Source organism: Podarcis melisellensis (genome assembly GCF_964234715.1).
Source record: "Podarcis melisellensis genome assembly, chromosome: 2".
Taxonomy (NCBI): domain Eukaryota; kingdom Metazoa; phylum Chordata; class Lepidosauria; order Squamata; family Lacertidae; genus Podarcis; species Podarcis melisellensis.
Genome location: NC_138529.1, coordinates 115,752,210 through 115,770,294, shown reverse-complemented (window position 1 = coordinate 115,770,294; position 18,085 = coordinate 115,752,210). Strand labels below are relative to the sequence as shown.

General features: G+C 48.2%; 1 protein-coding gene across 3 annotated transcripts; it reads right to left on the bottom strand.

Moving 5' to 3' along the window:
• On the bottom strand, positions 1 to 14,153 carry LOC309364437 (uncharacterized protein). 3 transcript variants are annotated; one of them, XM_081901716.1, is made up of 8 exons: positions 13,857 to 14,152; positions 10,997 to 11,961; positions 10,103 to 10,205; positions 8,801 to 8,865; positions 6,492 to 6,618; positions 5,540 to 5,638; positions 1,946 to 2,068; positions 1 to 1,106 (listed from the first exon to the last, which is right to left on the bottom strand). In XM_081901716.1, exons 2-8 carry the CDS (start codon positions 11,768 to 11,770, stop codon positions 10 to 12), a joined length of 2,388 nt encoding a protein of 795 aa, XP_081757842.1. In that variant the 5' UTR covers positions 11,771 to 11,961; positions 13,857 to 14,152; the 3' UTR covers positions 1 to 9. The 3 variants fall into 3 exon arrangements, with proteins under 3 accessions (XP_081757842.1, XP_081757841.1, XP_081757843.1); XM_081901715.1 differs by having other exon boundaries at positions 10,103 to 10,217; positions 13,857 to 14,149; XM_081901717.1 differs by lacking the exon at positions 1,946 to 2,068 and having other exon boundaries at positions 10,103 to 10,217; positions 13,857 to 14,153.
• Positions 14,154 to 18,085: the final 3,932 nt, after the last annotated feature.

Genomic DNA, 18,085 nt, shown 5'->3' with positions numbered 1-18,085 from the left:
AGGAAACATTCATAAGGTGTCAAGCCCTGCGTGGGTTTTCTGATGATGCATGAGCTTATCTTTCTGGGGGAAGGTTTTTTGGCACTTTGAGCATTCATGCGGTTTTGATTCCGCATGGGTTCTCTGGTGTCTTACCAGCTTCTCCTTCTGGAAGAAGCTTTTCCCACACTCAGAACACGCGAATGGCTTCTCCCCTGTGTGGATTCGCTGGTGCCGGATCAACTGGGCACTCTGGCAGAAGCTTTTCCCGCACTCGGGGCACCCGTAAGGCTTCTCACCTGTGTGCATCCGCAGGTGAATGTCAAGGTATGACTTCCTGCTGAAGTTCTTCCCGCACTGAAGGCACTCGTAAGGCTTCTCGCCCGTGTGCATCCTCTGGTGTCTTATCAGCTGTCCTCTCTGGCAGAAGCATTTCCCACACTGTAGGCAAGCGTAGGGCTTCTCTCCCGTGTGGATTCTCTGGTGTCGGATCAGCTGCCCGCTCTGGCAGAAGCTCTTCCCGCACTGCGGACACTCGTAAGGCTTCTCGCCCGTGTGGATTCTCTGGTGGGTGACGAGCGAGGACTTGTTGCTGAAGCTCTTTGCGCAGTGCAGACACTCGTATGGCTTCTCGCCCGTGTGGATTCTCTGGTGGGTGATAAGATGCGACCGCGTGCTGAAGCTCTTCCCGCACTGCGGGCACTCGTAAGGCCTCTCCCCCAAGTGGATTCTCTGGTGTGCAAGAAGGTTCTCCCTCTGGCAGAAGCTCTTCCCGCACTCAAGGCACTCGTAGGGCCTCTCGGCCGTGTGGATCATCTGGTGCACGATGAGCCCCGATTGGTGCTCAAACGCCTGCCCGCATTTGCGGCACATGTGGCACTCCTCTCCTGCGCCGATCGCGCCGGCGTTATCAGCCACGGCGGTTTCCACCTCCTGGATGGAGATGCCCCACATCTTCACAGCCCGCTGCCACTGCTGCCTGTTGGACTTGTAGCCCTGATCGAAGGCATCAGACTTCACAGAAACGTCCCTGAGGGAAACCCCCAGGAATCTCCCGTCAGAACTGATTGACCTAGGGCCATCTTGATGCATCCTGCCCACCTCGCTCTCACTGGCAGTGCCGTCGCCTGAAGAGATTAGAGAGACAAGAAGACACAGGCCGTGATATCACTCCATCTGACAGGAGAGGAGGAAAACAGAAGGTACCATGGAGGCAGAACAATGGACTCCATCCTACCGCTTCAAAACAAAGGTGGCAAGAGTTTTGAGGAGATAGGATGAAGCCCGTTGCGTCTGACTGGAATATTTCTTCTCAAACTCTGAGGTTTGGGTTGTGAGTGTTGCTGCTTTTTAAGACAAAACAGCACCATTTACACACAAGATATTAGGCTCAGGGGAACTGCAAGGTTTAGTGAGGTGTAGACACACAGAGAGAAAAGCTTTACAAATAATAATAATAATAATAATAATAATAATAATAATAATAATAATTTATTATTCATACCCCGCCCACCTGGCTGAGTTTCCCCAGCCACGCTGGGCGGCTCCCAATCAAGTGTTAAAAACAATACAGCATTAAATATTAAAAACTTCTCTAAACAAGGCTGCCTTCAGATGTCTTTTAAAGATAAGATAGCTGCTTATTTCCTTCACATCTGAAGGGAGGGCGTTCCACAGGGTGGGTGCCACAGAAAAGGCTCTTTGTCTGGTTCCCTGTAACCTTGCTTCTGGCAGCGAGGGAACTGCCAGAAGGCCCTCGGCGCTGGATCTCAGTGTCCCGGCAGAACGATGGGGGGTGGAGATGCTCCTTCAGGTATACTGGGCCAAGGCCGTTTAGGGCTTTAAAGGTCAGCACCAACACTTTGAACTGTGCTCGGAAACGTACTGGGAGAAAAACAACCCAGAGGAGGCCCTAACCCAACAAACACCCCCTGAGCTGTGGCGCTCCTTCCTTTTGAATACTTACTTTCACAGTACTCGGCTGCCAGGAAAATGTCATCCTGAGATCCCCCTGGGAAAACTTGAGGCGCGTCTTCCAGATGAGGGATCCCTTCTCCCGGAGGAGGTTCTTCTTTGATCTCATTTGCAGCTGTGACACAGGGAAAGAGAAAGACCAGGAGTCCCTCTTTCAGAAAAGGGAAGAAACTTCAGAAAACAGGGAGGGTTCTAGACTGCGCACAACCCATACGGCAGTGGAAACACCGGAAAGTATATTGTAACCCTGGCTGGATCTAGAGACATCAAAGAAGCGTTTCAGCTAAACACGTTGTAAACTCATACAGGGAAATTGCGTTGGGAAAGACGGGACTCAACAACGTTATCTGGTGTCACGGTGTTATACTGCATATACAATACATATAAAAGGCTTTTTTCTTTACCAATCCAGCTGAGTCCCCAGGGTTTCCCAAATGTGGATCTCCTGTTGTTTTGGACTACAACTCTCATCATCCCTAGCTAGCAGGTTCCATGGTCAGGGGTGATGGGAATTGTAGTCCAAAAACAACAGGAAATCCACATTTGGGAAACACTGCTGTAACCCGGGGAGGTGTAAGTGGCCTGGCACAACTGTTTCTGAAGGCAACCCTGTTTAGGGAAGTTTTTTATGTCTGATGTTTTATCGTCTTTTTTAATATTCTGTTGGGAGCCGTCCAGGGTGGCTGGGCAAGCCCAGCCAGATGGGGTATAAATAATAAATTGTGGTGATGATGATGTCCACCATTGTGTGTGGCCTTTCATAGAAGCAGGCCTTCACTGCTCTCCTAAGCCTGACAGTGGTTAATGCTGGATTGTGTTGAACTACCTGTTTTCCTAGCCTCAGTTCCTAATTCATGGGATTGTTCCCTGTACATGGTACATTGTTCCATTTACTGCAGTACGCTGGGAGGATCCCAATATCCTGTTTGCCTGCCAGCCCAGATCATGAAATCCCTGGTGCCCAGTGCAGGTAATTTAGGAACTGCACCTCATGGATATAAGTCCTAGCATTTGACCTAGAGAGCTGAGCTTTGGATGTAGGCCAGAAGGTTGCCATCAGATTTTGTGCAACCCATTGGCCAGCTTGAGGTCTCTCTGTCTCTTTGTAGCTGAAGGGAGGTGTCGCCATCGGCTTGCTTGGTACGTTGTTACTCTTGCGAATGATTTTGCTGCTGTTTAATAAATCTGAAGACTTATAGAATCATAGAATCCTAGAGTTGGAAGAGACGACAAGGGCCATCGAGTCCAACCCCCTGCCAAGCAGGAAACACCATCAGAGCACTCCTGACATATGGTTGTCAAGCCTCTGCTTAAAGACCTCCAAAGAAGGAGACTCCACCACACTCCTTGGCAGCAAATTCCACTGTCAAACAGCTCTTACTGTCAGGAAGTTCTTCCTAATGTTTAGGTGGAATCTTCTTTCTTGTAGTTTGGATCCATTGCTCCGTGTCCGCTTCTCTGGAGCAGCAGAAAACCACCTTTCTCCCTCCTCCATGTGACATCCTTTTATATATTTGAACATGGCTATCATATCACCCCTTAACATCCTCTTCTCCAGGCTAAACATGCCCAGCTCCCTTAGCCGTTCCTCATAAGGCATCGTTTCCAGGCCTTTGACCATTTTGGTTGCCCTCCTCTGGACACGTTCCAGTTTGTCAGTGTCCTTCTTGAACTGTGGTGCCCAGAACTGGAACTTCTTCACCGCTTATATCACACATTTACTTCCGAACCCCTGGGGGGAAAGGAACCCCCTTGCCTTTGGCAAGGCCTTCAAAGCACATTACTTCCCACAAAATGTGAGGGGTCAACTCCAGTACCACCCACAATTCTTAAAAGGAAATAATGTGCTTCTAATATGCTTTAAAAGGTCCAGCACCGAGGGCCTTCTGGTGGCTCCCTCACTGCAAGACGTGAGGTTACAAGGTAGAGGGCCTTCTCGGTAGTGGCACCTGCCCTATGGAATGCCCTCCCATCAGATGTTAAGGAAATAAGCAACTATCTTGTCTTTTAAAAGTAAGAAGGCAGCCCTGTTTAGGGAAGTTTTTAATGTTTAATGCTGTATTGTGCTTTTAATATTTGGTTGGAAGCCACCCAGAGTGGCTGGGGAAACCCAGCCAGATGGGCAGGGTACAAATTATTATTATTATTATTATTATTATTATTATTATTATTATTATTATTTCTTATTATGTATACACAGCCCAGGGTCAAACTTAAAAACAATGAATCTTGAGGGGATCATCTTCCTGCACTCTTTAATACAGTGGTACCTCAGGTTACATACACTTCAGGTTACATACGCTTCAGGTTACAGACTCCGCTAACCCAGAAATAGTGCTTCAGGTTAAGAACTTTGCTTCAGGATAAGAACAGAAATCAGGCTCCGGCGGTGCACCAGCAGCAGCAGCAGAAGGCTCCATTAGCCAAAGTGGTGCTTCAGGTTAAGAACAGTTTCAGGTTAAGAATGGAACAAATTAAATACTTAACCTGAGGTACCACTGTATGTGCAATTTTTTGTACAGCTTACTTGGTCAGAGAACTCCACTGCAAAATTTGGGGAGGTGCAAATTTAGAAAGATATCTGTGTTTCAGTTTATGTATTGCTTCAGAAAGTACGAGAGAATATAATTTCTCCCTCATCTGTCACTGAACTACAGGGGATTCCTCAAAGGCCTAGGAACATGGGAAGATACCCTATGTGGATTAGACCATTTGGCCATCCAGTTCTTACTGCCAACTGTACTGCAATCCAGTGTTGCAGGCAGAGGCCTTTTTCTAGTCCTGCTCCTTGGGATACTTTGAGTGGAGATGGACCTCCGGTACTCTGTATGCTTATCGTCACAGAGCTATGTCTCACTCACAGAACCAAAAGGGTACAGTCACTCCAATCACCTGGGCAGGAGTCCCAGACAACTCCACAGTCTCCATTTGTTGCACTGAAAGATGTGCTTGGGTTGTTTTGGTGATGGCAAATACAACTCTGAGTGAGGACATTACTTCCAAAATCAGCCAAAACAATTTCTGAACTCTTTGGAATTATAAAATAACTCCTCAAATTGTTTGGGTGTGTTTTTGAAATATAAATATTATTTAGATCTACATATAGTGCACATGATTGATGCTTTTGAATTCTGGTGCTGGAGGAGACTCTTGAGAGTCCCATGGACTGCAAGAAGATCAAACCGATCCATTCTGAAGGAAATCAGCCCTGAGTGCTCACTGGAAGGTCAGGTCCTGAAGCCGAGGCTCCAAGACTTTGGCCACCTCATGAGAAGAGAAGACTCCCTGGAAAAGACCCTGATGTTGGGAAAGATGGAGGGCACAAGGAGAAAGGGACGGCAGAGGACGAGATGGTTGGACAGTGTTTTCGAAGCTACCAGCATGAGTCTGACCAAACTGCGGGAGACAGTGGAAGACAGGAGTGCCTGGCGTGCTCTGGTCCAGGGGTCACGAAGAGTCAGACACGACTAAACGACTAAACAACATAGTGCACATGAGAATAAATTTTGGCAACCTCACCAGCCCTTAGAGGGGATTATAAAATTTTTTAGGCATGAATGGTCCCATCACACAGGTGAGCAGTTACCTGCAAAACCTCCTTTTCCTGTTTCCTCAGGGTCTTGAGTGAATAAATATTCCTTTCCTTCTGGCCAGGGGACGGGGTCTGGTTTGGGAATCAAAAGTCCTTTACAGAAGGGAAGAAAACACAGGAAGTTAAGGAGTGATTTCTGTCATCTCAAGTCATCTAAGTTAGAAAAACGCGTCCTTGACCTGCTACTTTTCTATCTACGGGGAAATATTTCCCTGTTTTTAAAAAAGATGAAGGAACACTTAAAAACATGCCACTGCGGAGCTGCAATTCCCAGAGTAGCTTAACAACCAGTCCCTCTCTACCAGGGAATTCTGGGACTTGTAGCTCTGTGAGGGGAATAATACTTTTATTATTTATATGCTGCTAATCTGACTATATACCAAAACCCTCAACGGTCTCCTATCTTTCAGTATATGTTGGAGGACAGAGTGGAAAGCTGAGCAGAAGGGGAAATCAAATGAGAGAAAAAAGGGTGCGGCCAGCCAGAATTCCAAACTGAAGTCTACTCTGCTGCAACATTTTATCGCAGGTTCCACTTATAAGCTAAGAAACGGAACGGACATACAGTCGTACCTTGGTTTCCAAACAGCTTAGTTCTTGAGCGTTTTGGCTCCCAAACGCCGCAAACCCGGAAGTGAGTGTTCTGGTTTGCGAACTATTTTTAGAAGCCGAACGTCTAACGGGCCTTCCGCGGCTTCCAATTGGCTGCAGGAGCTTCCTGCAGCCAATCAAAAGCCGCACTTTGTTTTCCAACGTTTTGGAAGTCGAACGGACTTCCGGAACGGATTCTGTTCGACTTCCAATGTACAACTGTACTAGGGTCAATTCTATTTTTAAAGAGGAGACTATCCCTGATAAATAGTCGTGGTTGACATACATGGAAGACACAAGCTGCTCTTTCCCTCCCCCTTGCTCCCTTACAGGTTACTTCAGAGCAGATTCTTACCCAATGAGGCCATATTCCCATAATTCTCCAACGTGACCTCCTTGTACAGAAGTCTTTGGTTCAGATCCAGCAAGGCCCATTCTTCCTCTGCAAAGTAAACCGCCACCTCCTCGAAGGCCAACGGTCCCTGAAATAAGGAAAATGTTGCTTCCTCAACGCTTGATGTCTATTATTATTTATTAGTATTTATTGCCTTTATATCCCCGCAGGAACTCAAGTGGATGTAATTGGTTCACACACACCCCCAGCTCATCTCCTGTTGTTATCATATAATTATAGAGTTGGAAGGGGATCCCAAGGGTGATCTAGTCCAACCCCCGGCAATAGAGGGGATCATCACCTCAACAACCCTGTAAGGTGGGTTAGGCTAAGAGACAGTGACAGGCCTAAGGTTGCCCAGTAAGGTTCATGGCTGGGATTACCCAGGTTCTAGTCCGACACTCTAACCCAGGGGTCAGCAAACATTTTCAGCCACTGTCCCTCAGACCTTGTGGGAGGCCAGGCTATATTTTGAAAAGAAAAAATAAATGAATTCCTATGCCCCACAAATAACCCAGAGATGCATTTTAAATACAGTGGTACCTCGGGTTACAGATGCTTCAGGTTACATACGCTTCAGGTTACAGACTCCACTAACCCAGAAATAGTACCTCGGGTTAAGAACTTTGCTTCAGGATGAGAACAGAAATCGCGTGGTGGTGGCAGTGGGAGGCCCCATTAGCTAAAGTGGTACCTCAGGTTAAGAACAGTTTCAGGTTAAGGAAGGGCCTCCAGAACGAATTAAGTTCTTACCCAGTGGTACCACTGTAAAAGCACACATTCTACTCATGTAAAAATACCAGGCAGGCCCCACAAATAACCCAGAGATGCATTTTAAATAAAAGCGCACATTCTACTCATGTAAAAACACGCTGATTCCTGGACCATCTGAGGGCTGGATTTAGAAGGCGATTGGGCCGGATCTGGCCCCCAGGCCTTAGTTTGCCTACCCCTGCTCTAACCACTACACCACACTGACTTTCCCAGGAAGGATGCAAGAATTCTCCTTGTTAGTTTACAAGAGAGGTGGGGAACCTGTTTTGACCCAATGGGACAGACCCTTATTAATCTCCATCCCGCTCCATTGGCCAACTTTGACAGGTGGGTGGGGCAACCCATCTGATGTCATTGTGATGTCGGGTGGTTGACAGGTGGGTTGTCCCGCCCGCCAGTCCAAGGCCCTTGGCACGGCTCCTCCCAGGCTCCTGGCAGTCAGTTGCCCAGGAAAGTATAAAGACAAGGAAAAGTTTCTTACTGCCCTTTTTTACTTCAATATTACAGAGAGAGGCTATAGAACCCAGTCTCTTGGATAATGGCGTTGTCCTGAGTGAATCTCCACCCCACCACCCACCGCCGGTCTCTTCCACTTCCTTGTTCGTCATTCTCATCATCTCCTCTACAGGTTCCACTAAGTGCGCTCTGCCTTTGAGCTCTTTGCTCTCCTACTTCTAAGGCTCACCGGGTTCTGGGAGATGGAGGTTCTGGGATGCTTTCTAATGACACCATGTCAGGATAGGGAGGCAGTCTCCACCATTCATCCTCTGCCCAGTCCCTGACAGGAGGCAGAGCATGGGCATCAGGGCTAGTAAGACGCTTTGAGATTTGTTTTACTGCAAAGTGATAAATAAATGCAATACAGGGGTACCTCTGGATGCAAACGGGATCCGTTCCGGAGCCCCATTCACATCCTGAAGCAAACACAATCCACGTCTGTGCGTGCACGGGTCACAATTCGCTGCTTCCGCTCATGCGCATGACATCATTTTGAGCGTCTGCGCATGCACGAGCAGGAAAACCCGGAAGTAACATGATCTGCTACTCCTGGGTCGCCGCAGAGCGCAACCCAAAAATGCTTAACCTGAAGCTACTTCAACCCGAGGTATGAGTATAGAGTCGTACCTTGGATCCCGAATGCCTTGGAACTCGGACGTTTTGGCTCCCGAACACTACAAAACCGGAAATGAGTGTTCCGGTTTGCGAACGTTCATTGGAACCTGGACGTCCAACAGGGCCTCCGTGGCTTCTGATTAGCTGCAGGAGCTTCCTGCAGCCAATCAGAAGCTGCACTTTGGTTTCCAAACGTTTTGGAAGTTGAACGGATTTCTGGAATGGATTCCGTTTGACTTCCAAGGTACGAACCAGAAAAAAAGCGTGCGCATCCAACATCTGGCAAATTCTCAACCACATGGCAAACCACCTCAACCACATCTCTATTCCCTCTTCCTCGCCTTCCCTCCCCAACCGCCGCAACTCCCATGTTGAAGCCTCACCTGAGTTGGATCCGGAGCAGGATAAAGAGATGATCCACAGGAAATCAGAGGCCGTGCCCCACCTGCTACAAGGCGGGAAGGGATGGGAGAAGCAAAATGGGAGACAGGTCACCATTACATTCGTTTCATTTATTCAAAACATTTCTCAGGTCTCCACTCTTCTAATTCTACAATTATATTATTCTATTATTGTTTAGGGGACGCAGGTGGCGCTGTGGGTTAAAGCCTCAGCGCCTAGGACTTGCTGATCGAAAGGTCGGCGGCTCGAATCCCTGCGGCGGGGTGCGCTCCCGTTGCTCGGTCCCAGCGCCTGCCAACCTAGCAGTTCGAAAGCACCTCCGGGTGCAAGTAGATAAATAGGGACCGCTTACCAGCGGAAAGGTAAACGGCGTTTCCGTGTGCGGCTCTGGCTCGCCAGAGCAGCGATGTCACACTGGCCACGTGACCCGGAAGTGTCTCCGGACAGCGCTGGCCCATGGCCTCTTAAGTGAGATGGGCGCACAACCCCAGAGTCTGTCAAGACTGGCCCGTACGGGCAGGGGTACCTTTACCTTTACCTTTATTATTGTTTAAGGCAGTGTTTCCCAACCTTTGGTCTGCAGCTACTTTTGGACTACAACTCCCATCATCCCTAGCTAGCAAGACCAGTGGTCAGGGATGATGGGAATTGTAGTCCAAAAACAGCTGCAGACCAAAGGTTGGGAAACACTGGTTTAAGGGACGCGGGTGGCACTTTGGGTTAAACCACAGAGCCTAGGACTTGCCGATCAGATGGTCGGCGGTTCGAATCCCCACGACAGGGTGAGCTCCCGTTGCTCGGTCCCTGCTGCTGCCAACCTAGCAGTTCGAAAGCACGTCAAAGTGCAAGTAGATAAATAGGTACTGCTCTGGCAGGAAGGTAAATGGCGTTTCTGTGCACTGCTCTGGTGCGCCAGAAGCGGCTTAGTCATGCTGGCCACCTGAGCCGGAAGCTGTACGCCGGCTCCCTCGGCCAGTAAAGCGAGATGAGCGCCGCAACCCCAGAGTCGGCCACGACTGGACCCAATGGTCAGGGGTCCCTTTACCTTTTTATTATTGTAAAACTGCTCTGGAATTGTGGCTCTGGGAACAGAATAGGGGTCTTCCCAGGATCCTTTGGGGGAAGCCATGATGGCATGAAGCAGCTTTAAATGTAGGTTGTTTATGTTTAATGTTATACACAAATACCTAGGCCTATGCCCCCTTGAATTCATGACTGAAAGAAACAAAACCTTTGTAAACAAGCTGCTTTTGTAAAGTCTCATCCATCCCATAACTCCTTACCAAGCAGACTGGCATCTTCATTCTCCTCCTCCTCCTCCTTGCATAAAGGTCCTGGCTGAGTACCCAAAGGTGAGAGGAGACCCAGAGCAGTCTCCCTTTTTTCCTCCTCAGGTACCTGGAGCAACAGAGAGGACATAAGAGCATCAGAAGAGTGTTTTGGATCAGACCAGTTGGCACCTCTAGTCCAGCATCCTGTTCTTACTAGATGCCTGTGGGCAAGGACCCCTTTGTTCAGGGCAGAGTGACGGAAGTTAGAAGGAGCACCAAAAGGAAACAGTGCTATTCTAGCCAGGAGTGAGGAAACCTATAAGCACCTCCGGATGTTGCTGGACTACAACTCCCATCATCCCAGACCATTGACCATGCAAGCCGCAAAGGCTGATGGGAGTTGGAGTCCAGCAACACCCAGAAGGCACGGGGCTGGCAAAGCTTGTTTTAGAGGAGTTTAGAGGGCAGGTTCTGTTGCCGTTGATAATAAATGGGCAGCCAGAAAATGTCACGAGTATTGAGTGAGCAGGATCCCATTTAATGGGTATTGATGTTTTGCTTGAATTGTTTAATTTGGCAGTTTGATGGCCTTTTGTATACAGTGGTACCTCAGGTTACAAACGCTTCAGGTTACAGACGCTTCAGGTTACAGACTCCGCTAACCCAGAAATAGTACCTCGGGTTAAGAACTTTGCTTCAGGATGAGAGCAGAAATCGCACTGCGCAGCAGCAGTGGGAGGTCCCATCAGCTAAAGTGGTGCTTCAGGTTAAGAACAGTTTCAGGTTAAGAACGGACCTCCGGAACGAATTAAGTTCTTAACCTGAGGTACCACTGTACTGCTCTGCAAAAAAAAAGAATTTTTTTAAAAAATGATACATGCCCCTTCAGATATTCAGTGGCCTCACCTTCTGTTCCCATCCCTGAAGCTCATCCTCTTCCTGGCTCAGCAGGAAGTCCTCTGCCAGGGCCACCGCTTCGGCACAGCTCTCTGCGCCCCCTGCCTTGACCCAGCCCTGCATTTCCTGAGGCAGGACGGCCAAGAACTGCTCCAGGACCAGCATCTCAACCATCTGCTCCTTGGTGTGCTTCTCCGGCGTCAGCCACTGACAGCACAGCTCCCGGAGCCGCCTGCAAATCTCTCGGGGTCCCTCCATCTCCCGGTAGCAGAAGTGTCTGAAACGTTTACGCTGGATTTCGGCGCTAATGTCCGCCAGGACAGTTCCCCTTTCCACCTTGGCATCGCCCCTCCCTCTGGCATGCAGGCTCTTTGGGACTTCCGCGCTGAGATCTGGCGAGATCTGGGTCAACCTCTCCGCTCTAGGAAACCGGTCACTTTGGGCTTCCTCTCCGATGGAGACCTTATCACCCCATCGAAGCTGCAGATTATGCCATCCTGCTTGAGGCAGCTGCAGGCCCCTCAAAAAGTCATGCCACTGGATTTCTCTGTGTTGGGCCAAACCTTCCTCAGGTTCCTGTTTAATCTGTAGCAGTGGTGGATCTTTGGAAAAGCCTTGGGCCGTCCCAGCTTGCACAAAATGGCGGCCTTTGTCTCCTTGTTCTTCTCCAATTGAATAATCTGGTGCTTCTGCCTCTTCCAATTTAATTCCTGCTGGCAACTCGTGAGCAAATAAAGGCTGAAATTGGAAGCCTACAATTGCCATCCCTGACCCTCCAGACATCGAAGAGGCCTCTTTCACCTCAACGGAGCTGGATCTACAGATTTGCTCCGTGCCTCTTAACTAGAGGGAGGCTGCTTCGGCCTTGTAAAAAGCAAAATCTTTAGGAAAGGCTGCAGAGCTAGATCTTTAGAGGATAGAGACAGGTCACCCAGAAGGTGGATTCATTCTCAAGTCAGGGGACAGGCTTCTCCCTAAAGAAAAGAAGACATAAGCATATTGGATGAAGAGTTCTCCTGGATCAGACCTGTCTTGTCCACCATCTTGGAAAATGCCAACTCCCTGGGCCGGATGTAACTAGGAAGGCAGGCAGGTTGAGTCAGTCAGAGGTTGGTGGGGCAGTGCCCCATTTGCCCTAGGGCCTCAAGGACCATCCTCCATTGCTCTTTCTTCTATACAACTATTAAAGGCACAGGACCCCTGCTCTCTTTTTCATCTGACTACCCCTCTTTAGAGAGACGCGGGTGGCGCTGTGGGTTAAACCACAGAGCCTAGGGCTTGCGGATCAGAAGGTTGGCGGTTCGAATACCCGCGACTGGGTGAGCTCCCATTGCTCAGTCCCTGCTCCTGCCAACCTAGCAGTTCAAAAGCACGTCAAAGCGCAAGTAGATAAATAGGTACCACTCCAGCAGGAAGGTAAACGGCGTTTCTGTTCGCTGCTCTGGTTCGCAAGAAGCGGCTTAGTCATGCTGGCCACATGATCCGGAAGCTGTACACCAGCTCCCTCAGCCAATAATGCGAGATGAGCACCGCAACCCCAGAGTTGGTCACGAGCGGACCTAATTGGTCAGGGGTCCCTTTACCTTTATCCCTCTTTAGACAGACTTACCTTCCATCAAGAGGCATCTCCCTGCCCCCCTTCTTTCATTTCAGGGAATCCCTGAAAGCAAAGTTGTGCAGAATTCCCTACAAGCTGCATTTGATGTTAAAATTAGAACCCACCTCCTCCTGGTTGCTTTAGTTAGAAGGGGCAGGGGGCTAAATAAACACGTGTGGCTTATTCCATTGTGTACACATTAGAGAAGACTCTTATTTTGCTCCTGCTTAAAGGATCTAAAACCTGGGATAGCTCAGTCGGTAGAGAATGAGACCCTTAATTTCAGGGTTGTGGGTTCGAGCCCCATATTGTGCAAATAATAATAATCCTGTATTGCAGGGGGTTGGACAAGACAACACTTGAGGTCCCTTCTAACTTTAAAATTCAGCAACTCAGACCCTTACAATCATCCCTGACAACACCCCCACAAAAAAAATTGTAGAAACAGCATTAGGTCGCCACCTTCCTTCCCTCTGCCATGTTCTTGTGCAGCCTGAGAGACACAGAAATTAAGCAAAGGGACATTTTTTCCTGACACCCTCCTCTAAATTTTGCCTCCTAACGTGTGTGAATATTATTGCTGCCACCTTTCCACCCCGTCTCACTCCTGTACCTATTACAGCAGCCAGAGACACCGAAAATAAACAAGGGGGACATTTGTTTCCTGACACCCCTTCCCCCAATTTTCCCACCTGAACTGCAGCATCAACATTAAGTTGCCACCTTTCTGCATCTACCATGCTCCTGTGTTCATTTACAGCAGCCAGAGGCACGGAAAATAAACATTTTCTCCTGACATCCACACTCCGCACAGTTGCCACCTGTGTTGTGGGAACAACACTGAGTTGCCACATTTCCTCCCTGTGTCAAGCTCCTGTGCTTTCCCCCCCAGCAGCCTGAGACAACAAGAAATAAACCAGAGAATCTCCCCTGTCTTCGTGGTCGTGGTTTGCCTGCTTTATTTGACAAAAACAACAAAAGCAAACCGTAATCATAAATCTTTGCACCCCAGTGGAGTTTCTACCTCTCATTCTGTTTAATTTAAGACGCAACTCCCCAAATGTGAGCAATAGATGCAAACAAGAGTATTAATAATGACTACATCCTTGCAACCTCATGCAAGGACCGGGGTGAGAGAGCATCATCTCTGCTCCTTACAGGCCCCTGTTCAGATGCCTTTTCTCCCTCTTTTTATTCTTCCATTCCTTGCAGATGAAATATTCCCTTTGTCCAAAAACAGCCACCCGCCTCCCCCCCTTTCTTTCAACTCACCCCTCCAGCACGCCCTGCAAGCAGCACCTCTGCCCCTTTCCAAAGATCCCTGTGTGTGTCTCTGAGCAAAGGAGGCCTCTGCATCCCCAGAAGGGAGGGAGAGAAGGAGGCAGAATAAGAAGAATGGCAATAACAACACAGGAAGGTCCTTTTGGCCTCCCTCCTTCTCGGGAGCCTTTCTAGGAAGCTGGGCTCCATCTTCTCCTTTTTCTTAACCCTTTCCAAAGGCAGAGTGTATACGCAAAGGTGCGCATAGTGAAAGCTATGGTTTTCCCAGTAGTGATGTATGGAAGTGAGAGCTGGACCATCAAGAAGGCTGATTGCTGAAGAATTGATGCTTTTGAATTCTGGTGCTGGAGGAGACTCTTGAGAGGCCCATGGACTGCAAGAAGATCAAACCGATCCATTCTTAAGGGAATCAGCCCTGAGTGCTCACTGGAAGGACAGATCCTGAAGCTGAGGCTCCAATACTTTGGCCATCTCATGAGAAGAGAAGACTCCCTGGAAAAGACCCTGATACTGGGAAAGATGGAGGGCACAAGGAGAAGGGGATGACGGAGGACGAGATGGTGGGACAGTGTTCTCGAAGCTACAAACATGAGTTTGACCAAATTGCGGGAGGCAGTGGAAGACAGGAGTGCCTGGCATGCTCTGGTCCAGGGGGTCACGAAGAGTCGGACACAACTAAATGACTTAACAACAACAAAGGCAGAGTAGGAGGCAAGCAGGGAACTGCCGCTGGAGGGAGAAGGAATCGATTTCACATCATGGTTCAAAACTGCACCAGGGACATTAGGAATCTACCCATAGCTGTCAACGTTTCCCTTTTTTTTAAAGGGACATTCCCTTATTCCGAATAGGATTCCTCGCAAGAAAAGGGAAAAGTTGACAGCTATGAATCTACCTTAGGCCAAGTCGGACTGTTGGTCCATCTAGCTCAGGATGTCTGCTCCTGTGGCGTAGCGTGGGGGGTGCAGGGGGGCCGGCCGCACCGGGCGCAACATCTGGGGGTTAGGGTTAGGGGGCGCAAATCCACGGGTTAGTGGGCACAAATTACTTGCCTTGCCCCGGGTGCTGACAACCCACACTACGCCACTGGTCTGCTCTGACTGGCAACAGCTCTCCAGGGCAGGAGACTCTTTTAATCTCAGGGTTGTGGGTTCGAGACCCAGGTTGGGCAAAATGATTCCTGCATTGCAGGGAGGGGGTAGGTCTAGATGACCCTCGGGGTCCCTTCCAATTCTACAATTCTATTATTATTTGTTCTTACCCTCTCAGGGCTATGGTTCCCATAGAGATTTAGTAAGGGGGAGCCATGACTGTTTAAAGTGGCATTATGCTGTTTTCAAATAATCAGAGTTGCAGAATTTGAAGGGAGCTCAATGGTCCTGTAGTCCAACCCTTGCCTTGCGATGCAGGAATCTCTACTGAATCATTCACGACAGGTGGCCCTCCAACCTCTGCTTAAAAACTTCCAAAAAAGGAGAGTCCACCATCTTCCGATGGAGTCCGTTCCACCGTTGATCAGCTTTTACAGTTCAATTCTGAGCACCACAATTTAAGGAGGATATACAAAATGAACTGGACTCCTTGGCAGGTTTTGAATAAACATACACAAATTTATTGGTTGATAACATTGTTAAGTTATCAGACGGCACAGCGATTCTTCAAACAGCTCTTGTTTATTCACAGGCCAGAACAGAACTGAACTGAAGGGTTCAGCCAGCCTGCTTATATAGAGCTCCACTAGAACACAACAGTAACCACTTTCTGTAACTATCCAATCACTGAACGTCCCTATCAATCCCTTATTTGCAAATGTGGACCTGATTGAAAACTATCTACAGTATCCCCCTGCTGGCCCAGGGTGAGAACTTCAGTACATAATAAACATGATAGACAACACAAGGATATGTATAATTTTATAACATGCAGAGAATAATATGTGCAGAGAAATCAGAGAGAGTTGCTGAGGGAAGTCTCTGGGGGGGTGGGGGGAAAGGGGGGAAATAATGTATGTGACTATATGATTTGATAATTTGTTATGTTGAAATTGCTTAATAAAAATATTTTTTTGACAAAAATTAAGGAGGATATTGACAAGCCGAAACAGGTGCAGAGGAGAGCAACCAAGATGATCAGTGGTTTGGAAACCAAGCCTTATGAGGCATGTTTGAAGGAGCTGGGTGTGTTTAGCCAGGAAAAGAAGAGACTGAGAGGAGATACGAGATCTCAAGGGCTGTCACATGGAAGAGGGAACATGCTTGTTTTCTCCTGCTCTGGATGGCGGGACTCGAACCCATGGCTTCAAGTTGCAGGAAAGGGGAATCCAAATAAACTTCAGGAAGAAATTTCTGGTGCAGATGAGGCCTAGCATGTAGTGTAGGCTGAGAATTAATGATTTCCTAGAAACGAGTGACTTTTCAGAATAAACACCATGGCTTTTAAATTAGGGACAAACTGGAAAACAGGGTAAACAATGCACGTTTATCACTGAATCACAGAGCTGGAAGGGACCCAAGGGTCATCTAGTCCAACCCCCTGCAATGCAGGAATCTCAGAGAAAGCATCCCTGACAGGTGGCCCTCCAACCTCTGCTTAATAAACCTTCAAGGAAGGAGAGTTCACAACCTCCAGAGGGAGACATTTCCACTGTCAAACAGCTCTTAACGTCAGAAAGTTCTTCCTGATGTTTAGCCGGAATCTCCTTTCTTGTAACTTGAAGCCATGGGTTCGAGTCCTACCCTCCAGAGCAGGAGAAAACAAGCTTCCACCATCTTCCATGTGGCTGCCCTTGAGATATTGGAATACGGCTATCATCTCTTTAGTGCTGAAGGAAAAAATGAGTGACTCCATCTGTACATTAGCAGAAGAGTGTGTATTGCTGTCATTTGTTAAGGGTGTTGAGTGTTGTCAGGAGACACCCCCCCCCAATTCCCCCCACAGAGCTACAATTCCCAGAGTTTCTTGGGAAGAGGGACTGACGGTTAAGCCACCCAAGGAATTATGACTCTGGGCAGGGAATAGGGCGCCTCCCTAAGCTCTCTGCACCCTTGACAAATCATCATCATCAAACCTTTATTGGCATCACTTACAAACATTCAGAATAAATAGGCCAATGCGATCTCATCGCCATTTCAACAGTACAGTCATACCTCATGTTACGTTTGCTTCATGTTATGTTCCTTCAGGTTACATTCCGTGGCAACCCGGAAGTACCAGAAAGGGTTACTTCCGGGTTTCGCCGCTTGTGCATGCGCAGAAACGCTAAATCACGCTTTGCGCATGCGCACAAGCACCAAATTGCGCTGCGCACCTGCGCAGATACACTGCTTCAGGTTGCACTCTTTTCATGTTGCAAACGGGCCTCCAGAACGGATCCCATTCGCAACCAGAGGTACCACTGCACAGTCATTTGCCAAAGGGAAGAAGAGGCGAGCAATCTATTTCACCTCTGTGGGACTCCAGCAAGGGCAGGGTCCTGTAGCATAATTTGGCGGCAGAAAATCAAAAAGAGGAACTTGGCTACTGACTTGGTGAGCTCCTGGTCTCTCCCCTGTAATAAGAAGCGTATAACCTCTGTCTCTGGTTTCCATGTTGCGATACACAGGGGGTCTAAGAATTGTTGGCGGAGATAGTCATATATTTTGCAATTAAGGGCCATGTGAGCTAGAGTTTCCACCAGGTGGGCATCACATGGGCAGATCCTGTCTCCTTCTGCCATACCCGCAAACCTACCCCAAAGGAGGTTAGAAGGATTACAATTGAACCTAGCCAGCGAAAAAGCCCTTTTTTGCGGGTTAAACTCTCGAGTAACAAAAGAGAAAAGACACAATGACTTACTAGAACCGAGACTGCATTTCGCACTAACTTTTTATTTAAATAACGGATGAGAACACGACAGTTATTTTCTACTCGCAAAAACAAGGACGTGGAATATCGGTTTTGCTCAACAGAAAAAGGAAGGTTATTTATATAGAAAGAGGCTTAAAACAAACATAGCCACTCAAAGGTTCCAGAAATGAGAAACTTTCTCCAATGTTATACAGTGGTACCTCAGGTTACATACGCTTCAGGTTACAGACTCCGCTAACCCAGAAATAGTGCTTCAAGTTAAGAACTTTGCTTCAGGATGAGAACGGAAATTGTGCTCTGGCGGCACGGCAGCAGCAGGAGGCCCCATTAGCTAAAGTGGTGCTTCAGGTTAAGAACAGTTTCAGGTTAAGAAC